Source organism: Chaetodon trifascialis, chromosome 20 (assembly GCF_039877785.1).
Source record: "Chaetodon trifascialis isolate fChaTrf1 chromosome 20, fChaTrf1.hap1, whole genome shotgun sequence".
NCBI classification, from domain to species: domain Eukaryota; kingdom Metazoa; phylum Chordata; class Actinopteri; order Chaetodontiformes; family Chaetodontidae; genus Chaetodon; species Chaetodon trifascialis.
In genome coordinates, this window is record NC_092075.1 from 15,723,851 (window position 1) to 15,750,734 (window position 26,884).

At 42.1% G+C, this 26,884-nt stretch overlaps 2 protein-coding genes across 4 annotated transcripts in view; both read right to left on the bottom strand.

The window, feature by feature from the left end:
- Positions 1-1,443: 1,443 nt before the first annotated feature.
- Positions 1,444-14,195, bottom strand: atp8b5b (ATPase phospholipid transporting 8B5b). The gene is made up of 27 exons (XM_070989757.1): positions 14,141-14,195; positions 13,909-13,967; positions 13,612-13,725; positions 13,283-13,381; positions 13,116-13,177; positions 12,885-12,957; positions 12,682-12,752; positions 12,517-12,599; positions 12,188-12,346; positions 10,949-11,037; positions 10,434-10,627; positions 10,138-10,346; positions 10,003-10,046; positions 9,742-9,907; positions 8,880-9,068; positions 8,534-8,649; positions 8,260-8,424; positions 7,767-7,878; positions 7,452-7,557; positions 5,955-6,105; positions 5,448-5,631; positions 5,134-5,357; positions 4,703-4,786; positions 4,369-4,614; positions 4,033-4,171; positions 3,586-3,716; positions 1,444-2,817 (listed from the first exon to the last, which is right to left on the bottom strand). The coding sequence occupies exons 1-27, from the start codon at positions 14,193-14,195 to the stop codon at positions 2,557-2,559; spliced, it is 3,585 nt and encodes a 1,194-aa protein (XP_070845858.1). The 3' UTR covers positions 1,444-2,556.
- Positions 14,196-16,889: 2,694 nt separating this feature from the next.
- Positions 16,890-26,884, bottom strand: part of LOC139349182 (protein unc-13 homolog B-like) — a 60,059-nt gene continuing 50,064 nt past the window's right edge. The window contains exons 28-43 of one of the 3 annotated variants that reach the window (XM_070989754.1): positions 26,680-26,823; positions 26,010-26,087; positions 25,855-25,932; positions 25,671-25,691; positions 25,165-25,218; positions 24,987-25,022; positions 22,044-22,132; positions 21,805-21,951; positions 21,467-21,590; positions 21,284-21,337; positions 21,052-21,129; positions 20,503-20,650; positions 20,232-20,288; positions 19,909-20,001; positions 19,572-19,731; positions 16,890-19,385 (exon numbers count right to left, since the gene is read on the bottom strand). In XM_070989754.1, the coding sequence (XP_070845855.1) occupies positions 19,100-19,385; positions 19,572-19,731; positions 19,909-20,001; positions 20,232-20,288; positions 20,503-20,650; positions 21,052-21,129; positions 21,284-21,337; positions 21,467-21,590; positions 21,805-21,951; positions 22,044-22,132; positions 24,987-25,022; positions 25,165-25,218; positions 25,671-25,691; positions 25,855-25,932; positions 26,010-26,087; positions 26,680-26,823 (1,647 nt within the window). In that variant the 3' untranslated portion in view covers positions 16,890-19,099. The remainder of the gene's footprint in view (positions 19,386-19,571; positions 19,732-19,908; positions 20,002-20,231; positions 20,289-20,502; positions 20,651-21,051; positions 21,130-21,283; positions 21,338-21,466; positions 21,591-21,804; positions 21,952-22,043; positions 22,133-24,986; positions 25,023-25,164; positions 25,219-25,670; positions 25,692-25,854; positions 25,933-26,009; positions 26,088-26,679; positions 26,824-26,884) is intronic. The other 2 variants (XM_070989755.1, XM_070989756.1) reach the window with 2 other exon arrangements.

Here is a 26,884-nt window from a genome sequence, read left to right on the forward strand (position 1 = left end):
TGAAATTCTCTTTAAAGTTGAGTCTGCTGTCTCCTCTTACAGAGGCCAACCAATCAGACCAGGTTGCAGCTTTCCACTTGAACTGTGACCTTGGGAGATTGTATGATAATATCAGAGTGTGCATGTATCTCTGTCTCCCTGATGTGTGTCTGCGTTCATTTGTAATATTTTGTGTCATTGCCAAAACATTTGAGTGCATGTCTCACAATAAACGCTCACTGTGCTTGGGCTCCCATCCATTTTTGGCTCTTTTCTCCATTCCCAATTCTTCCCTTTTTCAAATCAAAGCTGCGTTTTATTCCCGGCGCAATAAATGTCACCGTCTATTAATAGCACAAAGGATTTAACTGACTTCTTTTTTTGCCACTTTTTTTTCAATGATATGTGCTGAAAAGTGGGTCATGGAAAATACTAAAACGTGCAATAAAAAGTAGCCAATTTTGTGGTTAATCAGAAATACGAGGTTTTGTTCAGAGTGAAAAAGTACACGATTGTGGTTTGGGTGCGCACAGGCGGGCTATTTATAAAGCATAGCAGTCCTCATTCCTGCTCCATGCTGTGGGATCATTCAGTGACCTTCACTGGAGACAGTGGAGTCTGCTGACTGTGCTGCATGGCCATAAGGGGAGGAGCAGAGCGAGGGTTAAACTGGAGGAGGAGTTTCAGTTTTTAACCCTTATGGTAAATATCTCTGGCATTCAGGTGTAAAATGCTAAGTTTTGCACTGCAGTTGTGGGCTGAATGCAGTATGCGTGTGTGTGTGTGTGTGTGTGTGTGTGTGTGTGTGTGTGTGTGTGTGTGTGTGTGTGGCTGCAGATGTATGTATGGGAAATGTGAATGCAGAGAGAGAGGAAGACAGGCAGAGAGAGAGAGTGCATACATAATGCAAACAAATCTGGAAGAGATTTGGGTTGCGCCTTCCTAAAAGAGGTCAGGTTATAAAATATTTACAATAATCAGCCATTTTTGTCCATAAAGATTCTGACGGCTCTGTGTGTGGTGATACAGCATGAACGTTTGCAGGTTTGTGCTGCATGCACACTTCTATCAATATCTATTCATACTACAGTTATTCCAGTATCCTGTGGCAAAATTAAAATAGCTGTATGGAGCTTAAAACAATGCTAACACAAATCAAGTACATATAGGCAATTACTTAAATTCTGTATGATATTTATTTATTCGCTTCCTGTATTGATTTGCCTTATTGTTTGCCTTAATGGTGAAATAATTTATCAAACAATCGCTACAAAAGTCAGTCAAGTTATTTGTTTTATTCACAGATGATACTTCTTGTAGAGACTTGAAGAATCATGTCGATCTATCAGTTGACAAAATCTCATCAGATGTGAGTCTGAGGAGCCTGACATCATTAAATAGAACACACAATGACAAAATATGTGGTAGGACTGAAAGAAGAGTGTGCTGGGCTGTCCCTCATATGACATTAAACCATTGTGGTGCCTTTATTTTGTTGAAAACACAGTTACAGAGACAACACTGACCCCTAGCTGTACTTTGAAAATACTGTGACTAAGTTGTACCGACGGAGCAAGCTACACATCCCCCAAAAATGAACAAACAGATCGCTAACAGAATAGGACAATAATAGAAATAAAAAAAGATCTTCATGTAAATAATCGTGTAAACAACAGGTTCGTCGTAGATTTCAGCTTAAGCTGAGAACACTGTTTTATCTTCTCTCGTGATGACACCCTGAGCACTGACAATTCATTGGAGGGAAACAAGAAGAATAATTAAAAAGTACAAAATACAAATTCACGTTTCAGGCAGTATGGTCATTCAGTTTCTCCAGATTAGCTCGTGGCAACCTTTACATTTTTTTTTTAACTTAACTCTCTAAAAACAACCTACAGATAAATTAATCTCATCACAGTTTCTGGTTTTGCATGTCTCAGCCCTTTATGTACAAACTGTATGGGAAGAAAAGACTTTGTTTCACTGTATGCAGATGTAATCACAATAAGGTTCAGTTGAAATCAAGAAACAAGCATCACAATTAGTAGCTGTGTTGGTGGAAAATCAAAGTCAGAGGTCAAACTACAAATAAAACCAGTATGCCTGTTGTGAAATACTTAATCTCTCTTTTTGAAATCAAAATGTGCTTTCTAGCCCCTGGCTTTCAAACTGCAGAGACTGAAGTGTGCTTGAATGCATATTCTCAAAAAAGTCCCCGATGGAAATGTTTTACCATATGACAGATACAAAACTAAAAAATAAATGTTCGCTGTGACGAATTGCCGAGCTAAATCAGTTCTCCAGTTGTTAATTGAAGTTGTAATGAAATTAATTGTCTAAAATGATTAATTATCTAAAAGCTTCTGGTACGCTTTAGAAAATGTTTAAGGGAGTTTTACTCATTAAGGTAAAACATGCAAAAGCACCAGTGGAGCGCTCAATTTTAAGTAGAAAAGTTTGACCTGGAAACAATGCAGGGAGTGAACTTCATCCTGTGCGTCCTCTCATGAGTGGGAGCTCGGCTCCAAAATAAAAACTGCTCCCACGCACTCTGCAGCGTCCCTGCATGCTTCCTGTCTAAGGGCTCTGTGACCCTTCCGACTCCTCTGTGATTGTGCGGTAGTGCTGTGGCTGATTCTGAGCCAGAGGGGAGTCTCTTTGGATAATCAGGACCGGTCGACTCTTCAGGGGTCTTAGGAACTTCCGAGACATCACCAGATCTCCGTAGCCCTGGGAGTGTGAGAAGGCGTAGCCAGACCGACGGGTGCTGATGCGCCTGGGAGGTGGGCGGCGAGGAGCAGGAGCTGGCAGAGCCTCTTTCCGCACCTTATGTCTCACCTAGAGGGGGGAGAGAGGGACAAGTCAGGACAGGACAGGACAGGACAGGACAGGACAGGACAGGACAGGACAGGACAGGACAGGACAGGACAGGCTTGATTACTATTTGATATAACATATAATATTTGTTATATCAAATAGTATAAATAGTAAAATATTATCTTAAATGTGAATTACTTCTGATACATACTGTGACCTTAGAATTAAAATGCTCCATATCTAGATATAAAAAATTACCAAAAGCGTTATGAATGGCACTGTTACAAATGTCAACTAAGTATTTGTGAGATCAATTTCAGGTTTCTTGTGGCAAGTTATTGAATATTTCATTACTGCTAACTGTTAAAATTAGTTCAATATACATATATATATAAACTGTAGTCGCTCAAATATCTTACAACTCTGTAATAGTTGATTTTGTGTTTTAAAACAAAGTAAGACTGTTCAAAGACAGAACTCATAATTCTAAATCACGATATTTCAAACATACTTAAGCTTCTGTAATCTTTAGAAAACTAAGCAAATGACCTCTAGAGGCATCTGTCAGTAACAACTGTTGATCAATCTATTATTGTCATCCTTCTTTTTTTGCTTCTGCTGCCTACACTATATGCCTCTTACATACTTAACATATCAGAAGGCCAGATTGTAACCTGAGAGATAATGTGGGAAGACAGAGTTTGAATAATGTATCGCTGCGTAACATTTTAAAACCCTAACTTTAAACTTTGGTTGGTTTTGGGTGGCCTGTGCCATGTCTTCTCTCACCTTGTCATTGATGGTGGGCCGAAGCTGAATGAGAATGAAGCGGAAAGCCACCACAGGCAGAATACAGAGGAGGGAAGCCAGGAAGATGGTCAGCCACATGTTAGGCTGGTTCAGAGAGTTCCTGGCAGTACCTGGAGTCCCAAAAGCATTAGATCAGCAGTCAGAATCACATAGCAAGATGGTTTATTCTTATACAACCCGACAGTATTGCATACATGTTGTGACTCTGCACACATTTAAAAGGGTTAACATTCAATGCATAAACCACAAAAATAAGGATGCACTCTGGTTGCAGCAGGGTTACTGGCAACATAATTCTCACTTGTTTTTTATTATTGTCAGCCTGTTACAAATCATATAAACCTGTGCATAATGGGCTATGTGGGAAGACTAAAATTTGAAAACGTGGGCACTGACGACCTCTCTGCAGGAGCTGAAACGACTCACCAATGAAGGGGAACGAGGAGGTGAAGATGAGAAACATGCCGTTGCTGTACATGGTGAACGTGATGGCAAAGTAAGCAGCCAGGCTGCCCCATACGAAAAACTGGTTCACTGCTGTCCAGTACTGGGTGTCCAGACCCATCTGAAACATGTCGTTTTGACATGAATAAAATCTCTTAAAGCACATGTCATTTTAGTGCACGTATAGCAGTTTGATATAGACATTTATAGATAAAATTTTTCACTAATTCAGTGTATTAAATTCCTTCACATTGATACATAAACCCTGCAGCTCTGCTACACTGTGATACTTCTGGTGACAGGAACTGTGTTCCTCACCTGCATGTACACCACCACCAGCAGACAGGTCTGAGCTAATAAAGCAAAGGACTGATAGTCAGCGATATCTTTGCCATCATCTCGGACCGTGTCGTGAATGGCAGCCCATGGGATGAAGAAGACGACAAGGGAGCTGTAGCAGCTGTGCATCATACAGTGCACAAAGGCTTTTTTACTGAAGTACAGGTTCAGCTGGCCTGGAGTATAGAGCTGAGGATACTGGAAACTCCAGCGGTCATTCACATCCTGTAGAAACAAACCAAAAAAAAATGTAAAAAAGTTGAATTTGAGTTTCTAAGCTGTTTCAGACTACTGACTAATTTTCCTAGTTTACCTGGTCGAAGAGGCTCATGCTGAGGACGGGAAGAGCTGTGTAGACCAGGTTGTACAAGGTGATGAACCACTCGTCATACACAGTCTGTGCAGAAGAACAGCAAAGACAATTCTTCATTTGTATTTTACATTTTTGCAGTGTGGATGGAGAAGTGTCTGTGCAGGACTTTCATTTGAGCATATAGGACATGTCTTTGGAAATATGTTTGTGTTGATACATTGCATTATATTGTATGCTTTTCATATTACAGTATGTTGAGCATCTCCTCAGCAATGCAATGCATGTGCTGTATGCTTCTGTGCTCTGCATTTATGCACACACTGTATTTTACTGTATACTTAGAGTTACTAGTGCTGTGCTAGATTCCTTATTTTCTCACATTGCATGTAACTCACCAATGATGCCACAAAATCCCAATACGTGTCCCTCACCTGTGCAGAGAAGCCGCAGAAGAAGGCGTACCAGAAATGCACAAAGGTGAAGGTGAAGTTCTTGTAAAAGAAATATTTTAGGAACTTGCACATGCGTAGGTAGGACCAGCGACCGTGCACCAGCAGGAGGCGCTGCAGGTAACGGAACTGGGCAAAGGAGAAATCGCTGGAGAGAACCGCCTGCATGCCCTCCTGACCGCTGATGCCAACACCAATATGAGCAGCTGAAGGATGGCAAATAAAGAATTCAGACAGTGAGGAACAGTAACTATTTTCCAGCTGTTTTGCCTAACACAAATCTCCAATGAGCTTACCCTTGATCATGCTGACATCGTTGGCCCCGTCCCCAATGGCAAGGGTGACGGCTTGCTTGTATTTCTTGACCAGCTGGACCACCATGGCCTTCTGCAGAGGGGTGACCCTGCAGCAAATCACTGTCTGACACATACACGCTGTCCTCAGCAGCTCCAGCTCTAAGTCCTTTTCCAACGCAAATGCCTGAAGATGAAAGGGAAGAAGGGATTGCTGATCATATCGAGCTCATGGATCAAGACCCCCTCATGCAACCTTTGAAAGATTTTAACCAGACACCAAAATGAAAGCACTCTCCACACTGTCAGGAATACAGTACGTCATGGATCCTTCATTCTTGTTAATCTGAATCCATTAAGCCTAAAAACACTACCATGAGCCTGTAAAATGAGTGTATGCTTTAATGGTACAATGTTGCGCCATCCATGGGACATCCAGCAGGACTTTTTCTGGATCAAGGACATGTGGAGACAAATGAGGTTGTGATGTGCCTGAAGAAGCCTTCTTACCAGACTGTGTCCATTTATAACTAGGCCATATTCTCCATCCACCTTCTCATCCTGCACAGTCTCAGTCTTCTTAAGCCAAAACAGGCCCGCACGGGACTTCTTCACAGATGGCTCATCGGCAGATTCAGGACACATTTTCCTTCTTGCGTTCCTGAAAAGGAAGGCAGGAAGACATAAAGGGCGGGTCGGTTGATAAAAAGCTCTGAATTATCTTAGGAGCTGTATCTGATAGAGTGGAATAAAGAAAAATGATCTAACATAAACTTACTCTCAGCTAAAGACAGTTAAAATATAATACCAGCGGGGCTTAGGGATCAACAGGCCAGTAAAAGTTTATTGAATGTAATGATAAACTTTAATCAGCCGCTCCTCTTCTTCATGGCTGTCTGACAGTTAACAGAATGTCTCCTTCAACAGCCCTTAAAAAATCATTTTGAAGCAGTGTAGAAAACTTTATTTGAAACTCAAGATACGATCTGTAACATCCTGCTAATCTGTGCATTGTTTACTTCCTGTTTTATTTAAGTAGAAACAGTTCCTGTCCTCATGTGTTTACTGCCTCCTTGATTGTCCACACCTGTACCTCAATGCTCACCTGCCCCTGATTTTGTTGGTAACTAACCCTGTTTATATAGTTCCTTGATTGTCCTGCTACCTCTGTCGGATTATCTTTGTTTATGTCTGTGTGATCATTGCTTTCCAGCGGTTCTTACTATTTATTGGATTTGGGATTTTTGCCTTTTTCCTGCCTGGATTTCTTTTTTCTGTGACTGGACTGGTGTCCCCTGTATGACTAGGCCTACCAGCTTTCTCAGTAAAGACTTTGCCCCATATCCAGTGTGGTTCTCAGCACCTGAGTCTTTATGTTACCTACAATATGTTTCAAATTGTTTTTTTTCTGTCCCCTTATTAATTTCATTACTTTACCGAGTTAACAGCTGAGATGGTTAACATAAGTGTTCTTTGTTTATGTGCTTTAACTGGCAAGCTTTAAGTCTGGGTCTTCCATTGTAAAAAAAAAAAAAAAAAAAAAGTCAATTGTCCAGTGCCCATGCAGTAATATCCTTTATACAATCATGTGTTCACAAAGTGGTGAACCTCCCTCCATCCTTGCTTGTGAACAACTGAACCTTTGGCGGTGCCCCTTTTATACCTAACCATGATACTATCACCTGTTACCAATGAACCTGTTTACCTGTGGAATGTTCCAAACAGGTGTTTTTGGAGCATTCCACAACTTTCCCAGTCTTTTGTTGCTCCTGTGCCAACTTGTCTGAAACGTGTTGCTGGCATCAAATTCAGAACAAGCATATATTTACAAAAATCAAGTTGAAACATTAAATATATTGTCTTTGTACTGTTTTCAATTGAGTATATTTGAGAAAAATGATTAGTAAATGATCACATTCTGTTTTATTTAGGGTTTGTAGAGCTTCTTAACGTTTTTAGAAAACAGATTGTACATGTGTTGCAGTTATTCCTTTCTGACTGACTTACTGTAGCTCCTCTTTGACCCCTTCAGCTGTATTGGCAGCCACAATGAAAATGTCTTTCATCTCCTCTCTCAGCATGTTGCAGGAGTAGCCGATATTCTCCGCCGTCTCTGTTTCAAAAACACCGACATTTACAATTGATCTGATGCAATTCAAATGTCAAACATGCCAAACATTAACTCTTTGACTCTGAGTTCATTTACAGGATGTTTAGATGTGTCACATGAGCCCTTGGAGATTAACAGCGAGAATATGAGAATATATTTCACTTTGTATTACCATCTTATTTGAACAGGAATATAAAATACACAACACCAACCCTGTTTATCCCCAGTCAACACCCAGATTTTGATGTCAGCCTTAGCCAGTTGCTCTATGGTCTGTGGCACACCGTCCTGCAGCTTGTCCTCCACGGCTGTCGCTCCCAACAGCTAAAAACCACAGAGAGGTCATGTGAAAAGGTATAATCTGTGATAGACAAAATGCATTTAAAATTTTCCCAATAGTATTTTCCAATACTTTCAAGACTGGAAGCTAAGTTTTGAAAGCCATGCTTACGTTCTTTCTCTCACATAATTTAAATAACCTGAAACACAACACATGGGGATAAAGCAAAGCTGGTTTAGCTGGTACTTAAATCTGCATATTAGATCTTTTTGTTCATCAGGGTGTTTCATCGTGTCTCAACATTATTAATTCAGCATATTATGAAGCAGGATATACATTATATTAAATTGCTGTCCAAAAAGCAAGTACCTAAACTACCAACCACAAGTGAATTACTATAATTAGTATTTAGCATGTGGACCTACCAGCATGTCTTTCTCTATTTCTTCATAAAGCGCATCAAGTCTCTCCTCTCGTCCATCCATGGCAGTGCTGGCCTCATGGTGGCGCTGTTTCCAATCATCCATAAACTCCTCATCCAAGTCCTTGTAGGCCAGAGCCAGTGTACGGAGGCCATCACCTGCATACTCCTATTTCGGTTAAACGGGTCAAAAAAGCTCAAAACCCAAAATCCTGACAAATGCTGAATGTGCGATCGTTTCGTCTTGGCATGCACAAGAATGCAACAGCATCACTTACATTCAGGTGTTTGGTGCTAACTTCCGTCAGTTTGTTACAGGACGAGTGGAGTCTTTCAAAGATGATGGTGTCTGCTCCTTTGCAGTAAAGAGTCAGCTTGCCTTCGGGGTTACGTACTGGAATTCATGGTGGAAGTTACTTAGCGAGGACAGTCATGAAGTTTGACACATAAACTTGTGGCTAGAATCATTGTCATTACAGACAGCATGAGTTTAAATTAGCCTCTTGGAAAGAATGATACTGATTTGGTCACTATGGGGCAGATGGCACAGAAGCATCAGTGATCGGAGTGTCCTTGAACACACCGAACACTGAACAGAAAGAGTCATGTGCCGCTTTCTCTCACCTATGACTGACATTCTCTTGCGCACATTATTAAAGTCCAGAACAGCCAGAAGTTCATAGACAACTTGTTTGCCCATCTCCACGACCGTGATGGTCTCTGGTGTGCGAGAGCGGAACACAAACCCGAAGTTTCTGGCTGCAGTCACCAGAGCGCCCTCATCCGGGGACTGAGCCTGATAGTAGAGCTCACCTGCCAGGCGGTAAAGACGGCAAGAGAGGAAAGGAAGAAAAAAATTAATACTACCACTGGAGGGCGCCACAGACAGATGTTTTCAAATCTTAAACATGGTGGCTTTAATACTTTTTGAAAACTCAATTAGTTAGGAAGTGAAGGTCATCCTAGTGCTGCTAAATGGTAAATATGAAAAGGAAAAGGTGTTAGAGTAAAAATGAAATCTGTATTATTTAGGAGTGGGCTCTATTAGGATCTATTAGGACCATGCAAAACTATTTAATCACCGCAGACTGAACATAAGCAGCTGTTCACTCATACTTTTACTGCACTGCCACTTACTACCTGTTGTAAATGTCACCTGTTTACATGCCGTGTTGCACATGTTTTTATTGTTTAATAGAGAACACTTGCACTACCTGCACCTACTGCGTACTCTTTATACTGTCTTTACTTCATGCCACTTGTACTACTACTACATGTATTTATTTATGTATGTATATATATTTTTTAATTTTTTAATTTTTTTCAGATATTTTGACTATTTGCACTTCTGGTTAGATGTAAAACTGCGTTTCGTCTCTGTGTTGCGCTCTGACAATGACAATAAAGTTAAATCTAATCCTATCTAATCTAATTCTTCTGTTCTAAACATCTGCAGTAATACAAACATCCATTAGAGGATGCTCACCCTCTTTCTTTTCCTCAGGCATGACAGTGTGGCACAGAGCGAGCAGGCGGAAGAAGGCCTGAGCCTCCGTGTTTCCCTCTCTCACCGTCTCCACCAGACTGTGGTCATGAAACGTGAACTTTGGATCCGCCAGCTGGTTCCAGGAGAAGTCCACTCTCTCTGTCTTCTGCAGAGAAAAACACAAAATTTAGTAATATATACTAAACAAGAATGAAAGAAATCACAAAAATATACAAGCATGTGTCAGTATTCTCCTCTCACCTCTGTTATTTCCACCCTTTGTCCAGCAAAGTCAAACAGCTCCCCTGAAGGGCAGAAAAACTCCAAAATCAACCATTCAGCTCACACTGGTGCTTACATTCTACTCATCATTTATACACAAGCAGAGCTGCTCACCGTAAGCTTTCCCATTGATAGTGCACCTATTGAAAGTCATGATGTTCTGCGTCAGGGTGCCCGTCTTGTCGCTGAAGATGTATTTGATCTGGCCCAGCTCCTCGTTGAGCGTGGTGGTCCTCGCCTGCGCAGGAGTGTCATTCTTGGGGTAATACATCTTCCTGTCCCAGTCTATGAAGAAGCTGTTCCCCAGACGGATGATCTCCACGCTGACATCAACACAGATGAGGGTAAGCAAAAATTTTGATACCTTTGTTTGATGTCTGATTTTATTATCCGTCTGTGCTTGAACGTACCTGACGTAGAGAGAAATGGGCACCACCGTGTTGAGGACGATGACGTAGGACCAGAAGGAGAGGAAGGCTGAGAGACTAACATTAATGCCCGGTTCACGAGGGAGGAAGGCTGTGAACGCCGAGCCCTCCTTCATCTCCCAGATTGCATTGCCGATCGCCAGAATGGTGCACATAGTCGCCAGGAAACCAAAGATCTGATGGACAGAAGGCATCACACACCTCAATATATTGTCACATATTGTCAAAAATGATTGGCTTCTATGAAGGCAATGCTTGAGTAAACTGAAGGGCCATCAAGTAAGGCGTGACTTTTATTGACTTGTAAAAGAAACAACTCTAAACTGCCTCCAATTAGTTTTACACATAGCTTTTATAACTAGAAGAAATGTTAAAAGATAATTTTCAACTCAGAGAGAATACAAAGTCCCGAAATTAAGAGAGGACAATATACTGTGTGTATGTACCTACAGTAGCAAATGACTGTGTATTTGTATGTGCATGGGAATCAAACTCACACACAACACCAGGACGTTCATCAGGTGATCGATGCTCGTCCGTTTGAACGTTGTCTTTCCACTGTTCTGCATCAGCTTTGTGTCAGGACCTGGAAGAGGATTCAGATGCACTTAGTCATGCAGATAGAGGCCCTTTTTCAATAATTACAGATATTTCTTATCCTGTCAAGATTGTCTTCATGATCCTCACATGCTTATTCAGTCAGCGACTTCCTAACAACATGTGCGTGATGTGCAGGGGTGGGGCTTGTGGACAGGCACGCCAGGCAGTTGCTTACGATTATTTATAGGCCTGGGCTTTCAGGGACCTCTGTTGGTCCCTAGACCTCACTTTGAGAACCACTAATCTATTTTTTCAGTAGTCATCTCAAATATCCCAGAAATTGTGCATTTATGTGTGCAAAAACCAAATTTTTGCGGCTTGCACGGGTGGGGTGGGGGCCTCAGGGATATCTTGCTTGGAGCCCCAAGAGACCTGTGCAATGCTACTGGTGATGTGGGCCTATAAATGCAAATTCCAGATCCAGAAAATTCCTGTTCAAGAAAATTCAGCTGCAAATTATCTATGATATTTCATTTCATTTTGATACAGGGGTCTATTGAGCCTCAAGAGCCCATTCAAGGAATTTCAAGTTGGCTTCATTTTTTCAGTTTTGGAGGTTGTCACTTTAAATTCGAGTAAACTACAATTTTTCTTTACCCAGTGCAAATGCACCATACAAAACAGACGTTGGAGGATTTAAATCATATTATGTCCTCTGGTAATACAAGTCTCATGTAAATATGGCTAAACTCTGTGCTACATTAGCTGCCTTCAAAATATCTCTCCTATGTCACTGGTTTGTTAAGGCTTAAAAATTTATTTTCCTTTGGATTTAATTCAACCGACCAATAACTTCTTATCAGTCAAAAGTCCAAAGCAATGTTAATTGAATTAATTGAATGCAATGCTGATTTACATGATTCACCTACCATTACTCGCCATTATCCCTGCAAATTTCATGTATTATTATTCACTGCTGTATCTTACAGCTATGTTATGTATTACTTTGGTTTTGTCACTCTTGTTTATAATAAAATAGATACATTTTTTCCACTGAAACCAGTCTCTTGCATGTAACATGAACAGCCTCTGTGGGGCCCATGACTTGAGCACTGCACCCCCAAAACTTAGCTGTAAACTGTCACATTGTCAATCAGTATGGAACTGCTGTTAGCGGGCAGCTGGTGAGAGTTTACCTCCGAAAATGACCAGACCGAAGCACCAGGCCGTGTTCCTCAGAGTGCATCCTCTGAGCAGCACCTTGTCATTGTCTAAAGCGTAGACCTGTCCGTTCACAGTCAGGGTTCCTTTGAACTTGTCCAGACGGTTGTTAGGGGGCTCACATCTCACTTCACCTGAGAAAGACAGAGGTTGCCGTCAGCAACACTTCCAAGATAACAGCTAATCGCTGTGTTTCAGTGTGGAAATCCATCTCCTGTCCAGTCAATCAAAAGCAAAAAAGCTTCTCTGCTAGACCACGATTCTAAAAATGTGTGTGTCTGTGATGTTTCTTTCAGCTTCTCACCGTTGAAGCCAGCCAGTGCATCGATGCTGTCCCCCATCTCTCCAGTTACAGTCAGGGCCTGTTTCACCTTCAGATTGGTTTCACTGGGGGAGACAAAGAGGACATGAGAAGGATGCCGCTGAAGGGAAATCCAAGACGGTGTGAGACATCAGCTGTCACACTCACCCATCTAATTCAGCTGTTTCTACGTAGATCAGATTGAGAGGCTCACTGCTGGACAGCAACAGAAGGTCCGCCTATGAATGAAAGCATCAAATACAGTACAGACAACTGGACAGATAGGGGATGATAAGATGAGATGCACTTACATCCTATAAAATGCCACAAAACACACACTTCAATCTTTATCGCAGCATCTCTAAACTTACTGTGACAAACTGGTTACTCTCCAGCTTGATTATATCTCCAACTTGAACATTCATCCATTTTTCATTCTTCAGGCTGCCAGAAAAATACAAATGTGAAACATACCATGAAATCACAACACTGCACAAAAAAAAAAAAAATCACACAAAACACACACACACAAAATACTCCAGCTGTATTGTTATTTGTATTTCTGAACATATAATGTGAAATTTGTATCTTAGATGACTCACTGTCCCTCGATGAGGACTTCCACCTTGCGGTTATTCACTTGATTGTCGCTTTTGTGTCTGTTCTACTCAGATGACAGTGCACAAGGAGAAAACAGCGTTTGTTTAGATCGGACATTTTGATTGAATGACACGTTTAGTACCAACAGGTCGGAGCAATTTCAGCTTACTATGTCATCGCTGGCATCCTTGACTGCCGTTATGGACAGCACCAAAATCAGAGGGACAGCAGTGGTGAACCAGGAGAGAGAGGAGACTTGTGGGATTAGCTGTCAACAGAACACACACACACACACACACACACACACACACACACACACACACACACACACACACACACACACGCATTTAAAATGCTTTAATACCTTGTATCAAGACTCAACTTCTTCCAGTTCCAGTTTGTCAACCACTGGTTCGCTTTGATATGAATACATTTGACCTTGACCTTGCTAACGTGCATGCACGGCACTAAAGGAGGTAAACAAAGAGAAAGGTCTACCTGAAGGATCATGAGGAAGAGGAAGTATGCGTTGGCGAGCCTCCGGAACTGCTCAAAGAGGTTAAGAGGCAGGAAGGAGAAAACGTTGTATTTGGAGGTCTTGATGGCATTGTTCTGAAGCAGAGGAAAGTGACAGATGAATGTGACAAATGCAGATGACAGCTACAATGCTGTATCCTCTGATACAATGCACCATGACTTATATTTAAAGACTTTGTAAGGACAGCACACACACCTGTCAGTCACTACATTCTTAGCTGTTGAATACACACAGACAGTTTTTGTTGCTATACTTACAGCATAGTTATAAGACAGGTTGAAAGGTCTGTCATTAGCTCGTAAGTGTCTTTCCTCCTCTGTTAAAAAAGATTTAGAGTAGAGAGGGATGAAAATGTTGCAGGGCTACCGGGAGAAAATGTCAATTTAATCAAGTACAACATGTAGTCTGTAAAAGCCTTAGTGCTATTAGTCCACTGACTGTGGACACAGTGGGAGAACACTTACAAACACAGTTACTGTATACTCTCACCTGCTTTTTTCTCCTTCCCACACAACCGGCCAAAGTATGAAGTTACCGACCCCATCTCTAGCTCAGTTTCTCCATATTTCACACCTAGAGAAAGAGCACATGTCTACTCATCACAGAGTGAAGCATTGCTTTGTTGCCTATACTGAGATAGCAACTGAAAGGGGAAACTGTGGTAAAAGTGAGGGAGAACCAATTTATTTATGGAAGGTCATGTATGGTTCAGTGTAAAAATCCATATTGATATCCAGTTTTTAGCAGTAAGAAATGCTTTTTCAAAAGCAGAGATTTGCAACATACAGGAAACATCTGCTGAACACAGTCATGAAGAAGAGATGCAAATGATGGAAGGATAAAAACAAGATATTTTTGAGCCTCGATGAGGCTGTGAAACTGAGTTTTTTTCCTCCTTCCATACTGATACGTTTCACATTAGAAATTAGAGCGCTAGTTTTTGGGCAGACTTTGAAACTGCGTCAAGAAAATGACACACAAGCTTCAACTCAGGTCCTCATTCAAATGATCAACTCTGTGACCGAGGCCCTGCTTTGTTCTCACAGCTGAAAATCGAAGGTCTGTTTCTATGCATGGCTAAAAACATTTGAACTAAACCTAACATTTAAGAGAGAAAACCAGACATGCATGAGTCTCTCTCATGTAAGTATCAGTAAATAACCACTTTATCTGTAGTGAAAAGCTATAAAGGCATCAAGCCACTCCTTTCTCAACCCTTTGTACCAGAGAGATCTATAGCAGATAATCCATAAGCTCAGTGATTTAGATAATGATATGGCCATGAACATTTGACTTGTTCAGAATCAGCCAAGAACTCCAAGACATTGAATAAACGTGCTCCCACACAACTATGAAATCGAACGTGACCGAGCCACTCGGCCTGGACTTTGATTAGTTGTGTATTTCATGTTTCTCACATTTCAGGGTTTAAACTGTGAGCCGCTTCCTGATCTTTTTCCACAATAGTGCTGTACATCCACCATTTCGCCAGTGTCTGAAAGCAAATGAAAATCAGCAACGTACCTCAAACAAAAATGGGATTTCTGGTGTCCTTTGAGTCCTGCTCACAGACACAGGAGCACACAAAAAGAGAGGGAGAAACCTCCAAGTTTGAGTCCTCCCTCTGCTTCCGCCTCAGACAAAGTAAATCCAGGCCCTCGTCCGTGCTCTGTTTGGACGTCCAGGCGCCGACCTAGTCCCACGCAGAGAGAGGGGTTCGACGGGGGCCTCCAGCTGGCTGAAAGACATGCAGGATGGACGACAGGTGAAGCGGTGGACTAGTGAGAGAGACGCCTACGGTAGGGGTTTCAGGTTCATGCAGGAAGAACTGAGATCCCCATACGCCTAACAGCTCAGGGCTTGAGCAAACACTACAGTGATCTTTGGACCTGAATGGTGAGACGAGGCAGGAGGGGCAGTAAAATAACAGTACAGGTGAATGACTCCAGCCAATCAGGGCCAACATTATGGTTGTAATCTGGGCAGTCAGGTATATAGCAGACATTGTGATGGGTGCGCATGCTCAAACTGAAGACTTACTGTACCTCTCTGACATTTCCAATATCAGCTCCATTAATCCAATTCACATTGAGCCTCTTTCACAGGTGCAAGAAAAAGGAGACATTTGTTGCATTCTTGCATTTTAATGACTTAAAAAGCTCTGATATTATATTGTGACTTTACCACTGACATGCACATCCAGGTGCTTTCAGAAATGGAATTTAATACCTGGGCTCTAACACAAAGGTGCACTGTGTCGTCCAGGGGACCTCAACATGAACCACTTGCTAAATTACTTATTGTGTGTGTGTGGGTGTGTGTGTGTGTGTGCCTATGAGTACAGACATTAACACTTACCTGCATGCGTGCACAGATATGCGTGCACAGACATGCAACTCTGACCTCAACAGGAAACACTGAATGTGTGGATCCACGTCATGTGGATCAAAGTAATTAAAAAGTGAAATTCAAGAGGATGTAAATGAAAGAACATATTGTATTTAAAACCAAAAAGTCATGTTAGAGTTACCAATAGGAGAAATCTTAATCCTGTAAGTTAGATGCAATATTTGATTTGTACCAACTAAACCATACAAAAAAAACATTAAATGTATGTCAAAGTGTGCGTCTCTGAAACTGCCTGAGTGAGTTTGTGAATCCACTTCCCTGAGGTGCTTCTCACCCACAAAGCTGGTTCTCTTTTTTGATCTTAGGCACCAGGGCCTCCAGTTGAGAGTCGTCTCTGTCCTGACAGAACTGGCTTTCACCAGAAGGTTGAGTGCTGGTTCTAATCAGGACCATAAGCTCTGCAAATGGACCAAGGGTCTGGGTGTGGCCCTGAGCAGACCATCTACGTGTGTGATATGTGACTAACCTGCCTGAGCTCTGCCTGAGCACCAGCAGGCCCCCGAGTCCAACGATGATGCCCAACACTGCTGCAATCCTGATTTCTTTATATACAATGGCTACAGTCTGAGGTGGTGAAGGTGAGACCATAAATCTCACCCTGGTTTGATAAGATGACTCCCACACAGCACAATCTTCACTTCTCCATAGTCATTGTTGAAACCTCAATAAAATCATGTAAAACTGTTATACAGCGCAATTGCATTCCACTGGCTGTAATTAAGCAACTAAGGACCTGCATGATCATGCAGATAACACTGAACTGGAAAAGTCCAATCGAAGTCTGCAGTCATATCATACTGTAAGAAAGCAGGGAGACGCATTTATAGGTACTTCTCAAATACTTTATACAAAATTAATTAATCGGAATGTTTACATGGTGACAACAACATTTCAGAGTAGTGACAATACAAAGAAAACACCACAAAAATACAGTTACTGTGACTGATATACTGTACTTGTTAACTATTGCAGTGACTTAGTAATAGTGCAAGGGTTGCCAAATTTAGAAAACACAGAAATAAAAAAAAGTGAACACTTGCAACTTGGCACAAGGAACATGTATTTTACAGCATGGCTATGAAACGTCGCCCTCATAAACCAATAACAGAAATTATTCACAAAGTATAATGAAGCGTAAAAAAAAAGAAAAGAGGAATGTGAACTTATGGTTCCTACAAGGTGTGATGGGTTTCAAACTGTGCACACACTTATAGCAAATACCCAGCCTTCATTACGTGTGACATTTCAATATTCTTCCATCAGTTTATTCACTGGCACACATTGCACTGTTTACGACCCCTTTCTGTAAAACTGACCCACATTTTACAAAACAGTGACATCATTCCAAACTATTAAAGAGGATTAAGGATGAACATTTACAAAACGCTAGCAGGAACAGAACAGAGCAGTCTAGATATCATCAAAGAGTACAAAATGATAAGGAACATCACTTGGAAAGCTTGTTTGACATCATTATGGGTGAAGCAGTGGCCGATCCTCATTGCGGAGAGCCAAAGGAAACACAAGGATTAAAAAAAAAAAGAAAAAAGATACACATACTTTGTTTTTTTCATTAAAGTAAGGCCACTCATAGGAAGAGTAGATGAAAACAGAGCAGGAAGATATATGTAAACCTTAAGTTATTCTACACTCCTGATCAACTCAGCAGCTGAGGAGCTCGTGTTCAAATGTTCAGATGTCCTATTTGGAAGAAAAAGTTGTTTCCCCGAAGTTCAACATGCAAGATTTCTTTTTTATAAATGAACTATTCTATAAGAGTTCTCTCTATTATAGATTGCCAGCTTTGTCAGTAATTTCCTAACAAACACCTGGTTGTCACTTTATTCTGTGTATCTCATCTTAAGAAACTCTTCAGTTGAGCTGCAGTTTAGGCTGCAGCGCCAACCGCTGTGCAAATATTCAAACACACTGCTCTGCTCCACGTAAACAACCTTTTTAATCATGGGCTTTGAAGAGCACAGCCAAAAAATAAATATGTATAAAAAATAAATAAAATGGCTGCACCATCATGGTTACAACACGAGCTGAGCATTGTTGATGGAGCAGACGCTACTACATAAATATGGCCAGAGTGAATGTTCATGTTTGGTCTCATTTTTCATGAGATTTTTGATTTAAATCACACTGTTGTTCATTTTACCGCTTCATTATTTACCGATCACGTCACTGCTGTCCTTCCTGGGGAAACAGGAACGGAAACGTAACAAGTCAAGGCACACATTAGACTGAACAATCCTTCAAGGGGTCAAATTATGGGTTATTAGTACCTTCTCTTGACACAAGATTAATTTACATCATCAGCTTCACTTGCTAGGCTAGGACTGTCTCCTAGCTACCGGTCATTCTTTAAACAAAAGACCCCTTTATGATAAACAAGCAATATTTTCACATTTACTCAAACCATCACAGTGGAGCTACAGAAGAGGGCGTTCAAAACAATTGTTTTTACTTCAAACATTCACAGTTTGTAAGGCATCAAACGCACGGCCACGGTTTGAGGGGTTTGGGTGGGGTTATTGCACAACAACACTGGGGAGGTGTGGGAACTTGTCTGGGCCCTACAGCGGGGCCTGGCATCCTCTGTTCCCTTGAGGCTGTGGCGTGTGCACTGATGAGGAGAGGGGTTTAAAAAAAAAAAAAGAAAAAGAAGCTTAAATGACTGAGTAAGTGGGCGCTGCCGAGTGAAACAGCTGGTGAGCGTGAAGGTTGGGTGAGCCGGTGTCTGCGCGGTTGTGTGCTGTACAGTAGCTCGGTAAATAACGTGTGTTTGAGGAACACGGAAAGCGAGTGTTTACCCAAAATACCCAGAGTGTGAATGTGACAGTGTGTCGGTGAGCTTGGCCAAACAGTCAACAGCAGCTAAGACACATCAAAGGTCTAAGAACGAGTTCACATGGCCATCTATGGAAAGTAATTCCCTGCTTTTTTGACAAGACTGTCCCATGAGGCCGTTCTCTTATTGTTAAAATTTGGAGGCCTTCCATCCTTTCTGTCTCTCTCCTCCCTCTCCAGCTCTCCTCATCTGCCCTCCTCGGCCGAACGAGTCTCTGACTTCAGCCTCACGAACTCCTTGGCTACATCGTCGTTGGAGCGCTGGGAGAGGATGCGCATGGCGGTGAGGCCTGTGTCGTCCATATGGATGCGTTGGCCCAGTGGGCACCAGCACGCGCAGTTGCCCTTTACCGTGATGTCTCTCAACTGTATCACGGCCAAGCCGACCACTCTGTCGGCGCGGCCAAAGCAGTAGTCTTTGACGCAGACCTGCAACTCGTAGCACTCGAAGCCGTCCTGGTTACCCAGAACACTGCGAAGGAGAGAACACAGGTTTGAGCATTTAGCAAAGCAGCAGCTGCAGCAGCTACTTCTATTGAAAATTACAAAGATCAATACATCTATGTAAATGAGCAAAAAGTTTGCAAAGATTTCAGTGGCTGTTTTTTCTTTATTCATAAACTATTACATCAGCAGGTGTAGCTGCTGCACTACTTACAAATTGAAGTTCTCGTTGAACTTGGGAGACCAGCTGTTATTCTTAGATTTGGTCTGGAATTTGCGTTTCTTGTCGCTGAGGTGAGGCCCGATCATGGTGATCTCCACGAAGGGTCGGAACATGCCGGACGTCTGCCATTTCAAATCACTGGCTCCCAAAACTAAATGTGTAGAACACACACACACACACACACACACACACACACACACACACACACACACACACACACACACACACACACACACACACACACACACACACAGAGGATGATGTAATCAGATGAGAACACGAAATGTCAAGCATTTTTATTATTCGTGTTACGAAAACTCAAACAGACCTTTGACAGTCACTTTGCGCTCCCCATTCCCAGGATGGGTGTGCAGCTCGATCTGAACGGACACCTCACCTATTGGCTTGTCCACGCCTGAACCTGGTTTAATGCACAACCAGATATATCAGTGAGCTTAGATTTGGGGCCGGTGAAGGCACAAAAGAAATTGATTCATTATGCAGAGTCGGTTTGAGAAGGGGATGCAGGTGTTAGAGGTTGGGTTAGGGTCAGACCTACCTACCTGAGCGGCACAGAGTGACAAAACCAAAATATACAAAGGGACAGCGGGTGGGAAGGGAGAGGAGGACTGGCAGATCAGTGAAACCTACCCCTGCTGGGCTGTATTTTTTCATTGGGAGTTAACCTAATACCCTTTCCATTGTGCACTGGCACAGAAGCAGCACAGGAGATAAAGAGAAGACAGCAATAACACGTCAGCATGAAAAACACTTTAAATACACAAAATACAGGAACAAAGGACTGAATATTCAGTGACAAGCCTCATCTATCAAACACACAGTGCCCTCTGCTGGTCTACCATGGGAAATGCTTTCTGCCTAAATCCTTTTAGATGTATTATTAGACAGCGGTCTGAACTACCTTGTGCATGCTGGGTGGTCACAAAGGTTTTGATGAGCGTGTCTGTTGTCTGAGTGTAGAGGGACAGAGCGTGGCGCAGTGAGGACAGCTCAGGGCTCTTCTCCAGGAACGCCTTCTTCAGACCGTTGCCTCCTGCATGGAAGTATTGCTGCAAAGGAAACAGGTGGCGAGTCAGCACACACATGCCTGGAAGAACATCTGGGGGTGTTGCTATATTTTGGTCCAAACATTCCAAATCATTTTAAAGGTATACTCTGCCGGATTTTCCGACAAAAACAATGTAAAGACAAACTCAATCATCACTTCTGGCCCAGTAGAAGTGTGTGGCAGTGTATTTATCTGCAGAGACTTCTAGTATTTTCTTATTTTAAATCATCCACTTTATCCTTCACACACTTTCCCCTGGCCGACTCAATCAGTGAACTTATGGCCACTAGCTGCTTACATAAGCTTTCAGGGTACTTGATTAATGAATGAATAGTTGACGCGGCTCATTTGACCCGTCTACCCTCCATCCAAATGAAACCAAAACCCGCAGTATAAACTGACCTTGATAGTGTCCAGCGCCACATCCATGACAGCACACTGCCTGGGAGACAGGCTTTTAGCCTCCCCTGCCATGTGATCCTGCATATCCAAATGAGAAGTTAAGAGGTGAGTTAATTCCACAAAAACATAGATCCACTCTTTCTCAGTGAGGCATTTGGTGGTCAGAGTTTGGTAAAATTGAGCCCCGGCAGGGAATTTAACATAGTGTAAACATATGAAGGCGTTGTGATACCTTGAGTTTGGAGAGCTGGCCCAGTTCTTTTGCAGCTGAGAGAATCTGTGCTCCCTGAAAAAATTAAAAAAAATTAGTTACCAATTCACTACTGTACTTAAAAGTCAAATCAATTAACAGTATCTGCTAATTCAGAGGCAAGCACACAAACACAGTGATGCCGTTGTAGACTGTTAAGCTTACAAAGGTATCGTTGCCCTGCGGCAGGACAATGGTCTTCTCCAGGCTGCTCATAACGATCCTCCACAGCTCTTTGAGCACCCGCTTCAGGACAGTCTTCTCACATACGGTGGCAAACAGTGTCAGCCTGCAAAACACAAACAAATACACACAAGTTGATGAGACACATGGACCATAGAAAGTGCTGGGGTGAGTGAACCCTCATCGGTGCTATTATTGTTGGAAATCAGGACAGAGACTTAGGACATAGAAGAAGGAAAGAGGAAGAAGGAAAATTTGCACAAGAATGAATCAATACACAGAGCTGTCAAACAGTCTGAAACAGTTGTTAATTCACTTACTTTCCATCCAGGAAATCCATGAGTGGCCGTAGCATGTTGTCAGAGTCGGCCTCCACCTGGTTTTTGTTGTTAGCGTTGAGCGGTCCTTTGATCTGGTACAGCAGAGACGCCATCTGTCGCATGCAATCATTGATACGGCTCTGGAAACTGGAAAGAAAGCAAACGATTCATCAGCATGAACGCATGTGTGGTTACTGTTCTAAGTGTAAATGTCTGTGTGTGCGTGGTTGGGCTTCTACCTGTTCCCAAATGTCCTGCTGAGCTCATCCAGCACATTGTTCAGCTTCACCTGCAGGTCGTTCAGCAAATCACTGGCCTCAGAGTCCATCTGCAGAAAGGCAGGCAGACAGAAGCCAAGGAGCTCTTCAGTTCAAAATCAATAAAAGTTTTCACAAAACTGCAAAATGCAAAGATTATTCTCAAGAAAGGAAGTACTGGAGGTGCCACAGTAGGCTTTTATTTCATATCGCAGCTTTCGTCCAAAATACTTCAAATTACCTTTGAACTTCTTGAAGCTGCACTTCAATGCAAGAGATGGAAGCTACAAATGTGTTTGTGTATTCTGAGGCTGTACGGACGGAAACATTTTTCTTTGCAGAAGGGCAAATCAAAATCTACATGGCAGCGAGAAATTTAAGATTAAAAAAAAAAAAAAAAACAACTTTAGCAATCAGCAGTTTATGTTACTTAGTGTTATATAATGTTACTATGAAAGTGCACACCAGCACAGCCAATCTGTCATGCTTCATACTAAGGGATACAAAACCATGACTGTAATTTATAAAGACTGGAAAAATGATTAAAATTTAACACACACAGCCAAACAAACCTACCTTTTTACTAGAGGCCTCAGACTTTCAAAGGGAGCACGTTGAAGAAAAAAAAGTTTAATACCGCAGGAGATGTGTGTCTTACAAGTAGTGAGTCTCACAAGCGCAGGGTGAGGGAACAAGGAGGGAGGTGAGAGATCCATGAATTACCTCCAGTATACCTCACCCAGGTATACTGTGGCATCATCTAAATAAGCACAGCCTGCAGGGGAGCTAAGCCATATGGATGAGGCAATGGTGTGGCTCATTAAGGCAATGATCCAACGGCCCTTTGATTCATCGCCTGTCAGGGTCACATGGCACCATTAGTGAGGAGGGACTGAGATGTTTCTGCTAGGCAGCTCAAAGGGAAGGCTTCAGGGGAGAAAAGGCAGCTAGAAATGCATGGCGTCCTCTTTGTGATGTGCTGCATGGGTTTTGTTTTGCCCGGAGTGTTTTTGTGTGCATGGGGATATTAATATGAATGAGTCTGCACACCAACACTCACCTTCTTGTCTTCAAAGGTACTTTCAGTCTACGACAGCATAGACAGGTGGAGGATAGCACAGGACAGCCTCGATTAATTGTTTGCCATTAGGAATTTGATGTTCGTTTATATTATGTGGAAAACTACAGAGGATTGATGGTCTGTGGCTGCAGTTCCATATGCACGTTACCCACCTTTTCTACTGGTGCATCCATCTTTACATGGTGGGAATGTTTTGAGATTTAAATAAAAAAAGAGACATAAAGATGAAAAACTGTCAATCTCAGTCAGTCAGCTGAGCCACTTGAAACTGAAATTTGCAGAACACCACAAATACGGCAAGTTTTTCCACATTGGAAAGCACATGCTGTATTTGTTACAATGGCACCCACCGTGTCCTGGTCGGCCTATTGCGAACAAAAGGTGTTACAAAGAAAACACAAATTAAAGAAAAGGTACAACAAAAATGGCAGAAATAACTTTTGTTTTGTTGGAAATGAGTGACCACTTTAAAGGAAAGACGATTGGGGAACGGAGGGGGGTAAATACTGAGTGGAAATCACCACAGATGAAAAAAACTGCACACGGTAAACTCCACCATGATAACCACAGGGACATCTTGTTTTAGTGGGACTGAGTACCACTGTGATGTTGCTGGGAGTAGAAAGAACAGGACGCACAAGAATGAGAGGTTAAAACCACTTCAGAGTGCAACAAACCTCAACCTCAATTTTCTCCCCTTTTTCCCCTACTTCCTCCTCCTCCTCCTCCTCCTCCTCCTCACTCTCCTCAAACTAGGAGGGGCAGTGAAAAGACAACACAAAACAACGAAGTTTACGAGTCATTGCTGCAAATGCCACGACCGTATTCAACAAAGCTTGATGTTTCAAGCTCATTTTGTTGCCTCTATTTCCAAAGCATGTGAGTATATGCAGTCATGTCTGACAGAACATGTATGCATATACAGTGAACTTGCCTGCCATGCTAGCACTCTATTGTTGCGCTAGAAAAGAGAAGACAAACATGATTGTGACTTTACTCCACGAAAAAATAGATTTTGTATTTGTAGTAAATAATTAAGTGCTCTTTACTGTTGTACCGTCCAACAGTTGTACGTAGCCACCAATTTATCATCGTGGATTTTCAGGCTGTTGTTGCTTGGCATCTACTGCTTATTGCTTGAAAAACGAAGACGGAATACTTGAAACTGATGAAAAATCTGCTATGTCTGGCAATAGCTAGGCTATTTAAGGAAGTGCTTCCTAAATTACTTTCAGTCAGACACCACCATACACAGGCAGCCAATGCAGTGACCATTTTTTCTCTTTCTCATGATTTCCCTCTATGATAACAAGCCAGACACAAAATATTTTTCTCTAAACGGATCTCACAAATAACATCTCTTCAGTACCACATCCTGGTATGACGCTTAACCAAACGTCTGACAAACAGCACGAGTAAAAGACTTTGCAACATAGTGCGGCCTCTCCAAACTGTGAACCTCAAGGACAAAGCTTCAAACCAACCAGGTTCAAGAACACTAATACTGAAAGGAGTGAGGCATTTTCCCCATTCAACAAAAGTCCTTGTCCTTCTGAACAAAATGTCTTGTGAGTGCCATATTGTGTTCGAATGGGGCTACTTTCAGGGGTTACTACCTATTCATTGGCTAAAGCTGCTAGTATGATCATATACCTGCTGGACTAAAGACATTCTTATCAAACTACTACTATGTGTTTAGTGCGAACTAGTGAAGGTCACTAAACAAGAACAGTTAAGCTACTGTAAATGTTAAAGGCATGTTGGCTACATAACATTGTGGATCTACTGGTGGCTAGCATTTAGTTCAAACTACTATCTAATCTGATACCCTCCATAGTACCCACCACAGCCTTTGCTTCCTCATCCACAGTTACAGCCTGCTGTCACATACAGAGGATGAGGGTAAATACTCAACACAGTGGTATATTGCATACCATTACGCTGATTAAACAACTGAAAGATGTCTCATATGGACAAACATCTGCCTGTTTCAGTCCTGCTCACATCACAGAGGAAACCTACCTCCTCTTCTCCTGCCACCTCCTCCTCTTCCTCTTCCACCACTTCTTCATTTTGCTTTAATTGTTAGGTGAACACAATGGTTGAAACTTAAAACTACTGTGTCCAACAGCTACCAACCTAGTAAGCAAATTAAAAAAATACACTACACTACGGCTACAGTAAAAGCATGGCAGAGTTTCAAAGCAGAGGGAGGTCACAGCTGACAGAGGGGCTATTGATCGTCCTTACTGTAGCTACGCTAAGGACACTAATCAAGAGGACAAGATTTAATTATGTCCCTGCCTCAATATTCTCTAGTCTATTAGGCAGCACAGGGTCTAATCTCTGTCAGTGTTGATATATGGTACATGAGACACCGGGAAAGCATGTAGTCCTTTCTGACAACCTGAATGTAATATAAAATTACATTCACAGCACAACAACAGCTTCCAGTACGGCCTTGCCATGCCCTAATCCAGTGCTCGCAATCTACTTCACATAGTCCAGAGTAACACTACTGTACATACCCGTGCTTCCTCTGTTGCAATCTGACACACAAGAGACATAAATACAACCACTGGACAAGTAAGCACCCCTAAAATAAAATGTTTATGCTCGAGCAGGAACTATTTAGTAAGCAGCTATTTAATATATGTTTTTAAGATACTACGGCATCCAGTGTGATGCCGGAGCATATTCAATTTGCCTTACCTGTTTGGCACCCATTGACTCGAACATCTTCTCCAGCTGAATTCTCAACTGCTGCACATTATTCATCAGGACACATGGCTGCAAGAGGACAGAGGGGTTACACAAATGGAATATAAGATCACAAAACGATCCGCTGTAAGGTGTTGACAACTTACAATCTTCTCCTTGTCAATGTAAGAAGGGAAACTCTTGGTCAGAATGGCACTGTACTGCAGAAGAACTTTGGCAATGGTCTGTGAAGATGAAGAGGAAGAGATAACATTAAAACTGTGTATGGAACAAAACTTTTAACAACTCAAGGGTTGAAAATCCAATTACTTAAACCTCATAGAACCTCTTACACTGTTGACAGAGTGGATTATATTACACGTTCGGGGAAATTGTCCTAAAGATCATTCCTCCCAACTACAGTATTAGAAACATTCCCAGATGTCCCTTAATCTCTTCTCTGGCTTGCAGGAAAACACAAAACTGTGCTGTCCCTTCGTCCCCCAGGAGGTGAGTATGATGTCCAATGCAGCATTTCTTTTTAATGAGGTAATATCTAATTCCCTTTGCAACAAAGTGAATGTCCCTCCAGACAATGTTGAAGCTGTTTTGTAATTTCCTTTATATGTTATATTGTTTTCAAGGGGAAAAAATAGTCGCAGTCAGATATTGTTTTTGGAAGTAGAAGATCACCATGATCATTAACAGTCATTTAGATGCGAACCTACATCATGTTTCTTATAGCTCCAGCAGCGATGAGTTACAAAGAAAAGTCAAATCACGCTGATGTACTTAAGAGCAGGTTTTAGGTTTCAGCATCCAGTGGAGGGGGCTTACTTTGGAGAAGCGGCGGCTGTAGTGAGCCATGACGTTCGGGTCGGGACATTCCAGCTTCTTGATGATCTCAAAGCTCTGGTTGAGCTGAGTGAAGATGTCCACCACAGAGCAGGAGAACAGAGCATGTTCAGACGTCTGCTGGAACTGAGGTGGTGTAGGGTGGGCAAGGGGGAAAACACAAAAAATACATGAACAATACTCAGTA

Bases quoted from the DNA above. Each gene is read 5' to 3' on its own strand.
- atp8b5b (XM_070989757.1), bottom strand. From the start codon at position 14,195: ATGGGGTCGGTAACTTCATACTTTGGCCGGTTGTGTGGGAAGGAGAAA. The intron at 4,615-4,702 runs GTAAACTAGGAA...TTGTTTCTACAG, and splicing joins GCATGAGCCTCTTCGACCAG to GATGTGAATGACCGCTGGAG. The intron at 3,717-4,032 runs GTGAGTCGTTTC...TTGGGACTCCAG, and splicing joins CTCCTCGTTCCCCTTCATTG to GTACTGCCAGGAACTCTCTG.